The 1,525-nt window shown below is 42.6% G+C and overlaps 1 protein-coding gene across 1 annotated transcript in view; it reads right to left on the reverse strand.

The window, feature by feature from the left end:
- The window catches only part of LOC101857238 (C2 calcium-dependent domain-containing protein 4C), a 37,233-nt gene that overhangs the window by 1,052 nt on the left and 34,656 nt on the right, over window positions 1-1,525 (reverse strand). The window contains exons 3-4 of the mRNA XM_005094323.1: window positions 949-1,061; window positions 412-465 (exon numbers count right to left, since the gene is read on the reverse strand). Of these exons, the coding sequence (XP_005094380.1) occupies window positions 412-465; window positions 949-1,061 (167 nt within the window). The remainder of the gene's footprint in view (window positions 1-411; window positions 466-948; window positions 1,062-1,525) is intronic.

Raw genomic sequence — 1,525 nt, forward strand, 5'->3', positions numbered from 1 at the left:
GTCAGTTTTTGAGAAAGTGGCGTTATTGGCATCATCTTAAAACTGGTTTATTTGTCTTCCTTTCTATGAAAAAATTACCCATTTATCTTTAGTACTAGTCAAGATGTTTGCGATTGAAGGAGGAGGAGGTCATCTGGTGTCAGAGGTAAAATTTGTTTTTAAAATGGCCGCCAAAGTTAGGTGACTTCCGAAGCTAGAGTTCTTGGAAACTACTACTTTTTACATTTTTTGTGTGTGCCTTTAATCAATGTTTTTCAGTAAAATCCACACAGCAAGGTGTTTCAAAATGGACATAAAAGGTGTTGAGTCAAAAAATAAAAATTCGATAAAAATTGCCTAACAGGAATAAAAACGCTGTTTTCTTCGATTTCCATATTTTGACGAGCGTCTGATTTCACCACGATATCTCACAGTTATCTCCGTGAAGGAGCCCCCGTAGCCCATCATAAACGGCCCCCGATATGTCTGCGGGAGATAACACCCACACCGGTGATCTCCGACGCACAAATTGTCCACACAAACCCGGATTGGTCCCCTGAGGACCTGGAGAATATCCGTGGCATGATGACGTCACTCACCCAGGTCTATACCTAATGGACACCCCGGGCAAGGCCGATGGAGAGAGAAATGGCGGGGGATATTTTACTGTCCGCTCCGCGGGGACGGAGAATTATCGAGAATGATCGAGACGGAGCTTTTATCGGAGATTCCACAAGCTCTTAGTTGTGATAAGACGTGCTGGACAAAAGTGAAGTAGACATCGGTGTGCCTTTCTCCAACATAAGCCGAGTAGACATTGGTGAGCTCTTCCCCCAAATCGCTCTCAACATCTCGTGAAAACAGTTTGATACCTATTGAAAAACACGCGCGTATATTATACTGGTGCTATCGACAAACTCTCGCTGTTTACGGCCTGTGCAGATTACTTGTTCATTGTAGACGTTTTACGTCGCTATTGACACAGTCTAGGTTGTTCAGTAGGCGGGCGGCAGCGACTGTGCCCAGCTTGGTCCACCAGAGTTGATGTGTGTACAACATCACAGCCGTCAGACGGGGATACTCTATTATAAAAGATAAAATAAAGATTATATATATATATTACAAAACAGAGAACTCAATTTTGTTGGAATGCGGAGTTATTGGTATTGCCTTAAAGCTTGTACTTTTGGCTTTCTTTTGATGAACGAAATACTATCTGTCGTAAATACAAATCGAGATATTTGCGACTGGGGGAGGTGGGGGTCGTATTGTTTCAGAGATGAAATTAGCCAGAATAGTCCCCAAATTTGGTCATTCACATAGGGTGAGAGTCCGTGGAGATTGACATTTACATTTGTTTGTGCCTTTAATCAACATTTTTCAGTAAAACCCACGAAGAAAAACATGTTTTTAAAAGGACAAAAAACGATGATGAACCGAACCCTAACTCTAACCCTAATCCTAGCCCTAACCCTAACCCTAATCCTAGCCCTAACCCTAACCCTAGCCCTAACCCTAACCCTAATCCTAACCCCAACCCTAACCT

Source organism: Aplysia californica, unplaced genomic scaffold, assembly GCF_000002075.1.
Source record: "Aplysia californica isolate F4 #8 unplaced genomic scaffold, AplCal3.0 scaffold00079, whole genome shotgun sequence".
NCBI classification, from domain to species: Eukaryota; Metazoa; Mollusca; class Gastropoda; order Aplysiida; family Aplysiidae; genus Aplysia; species Aplysia californica.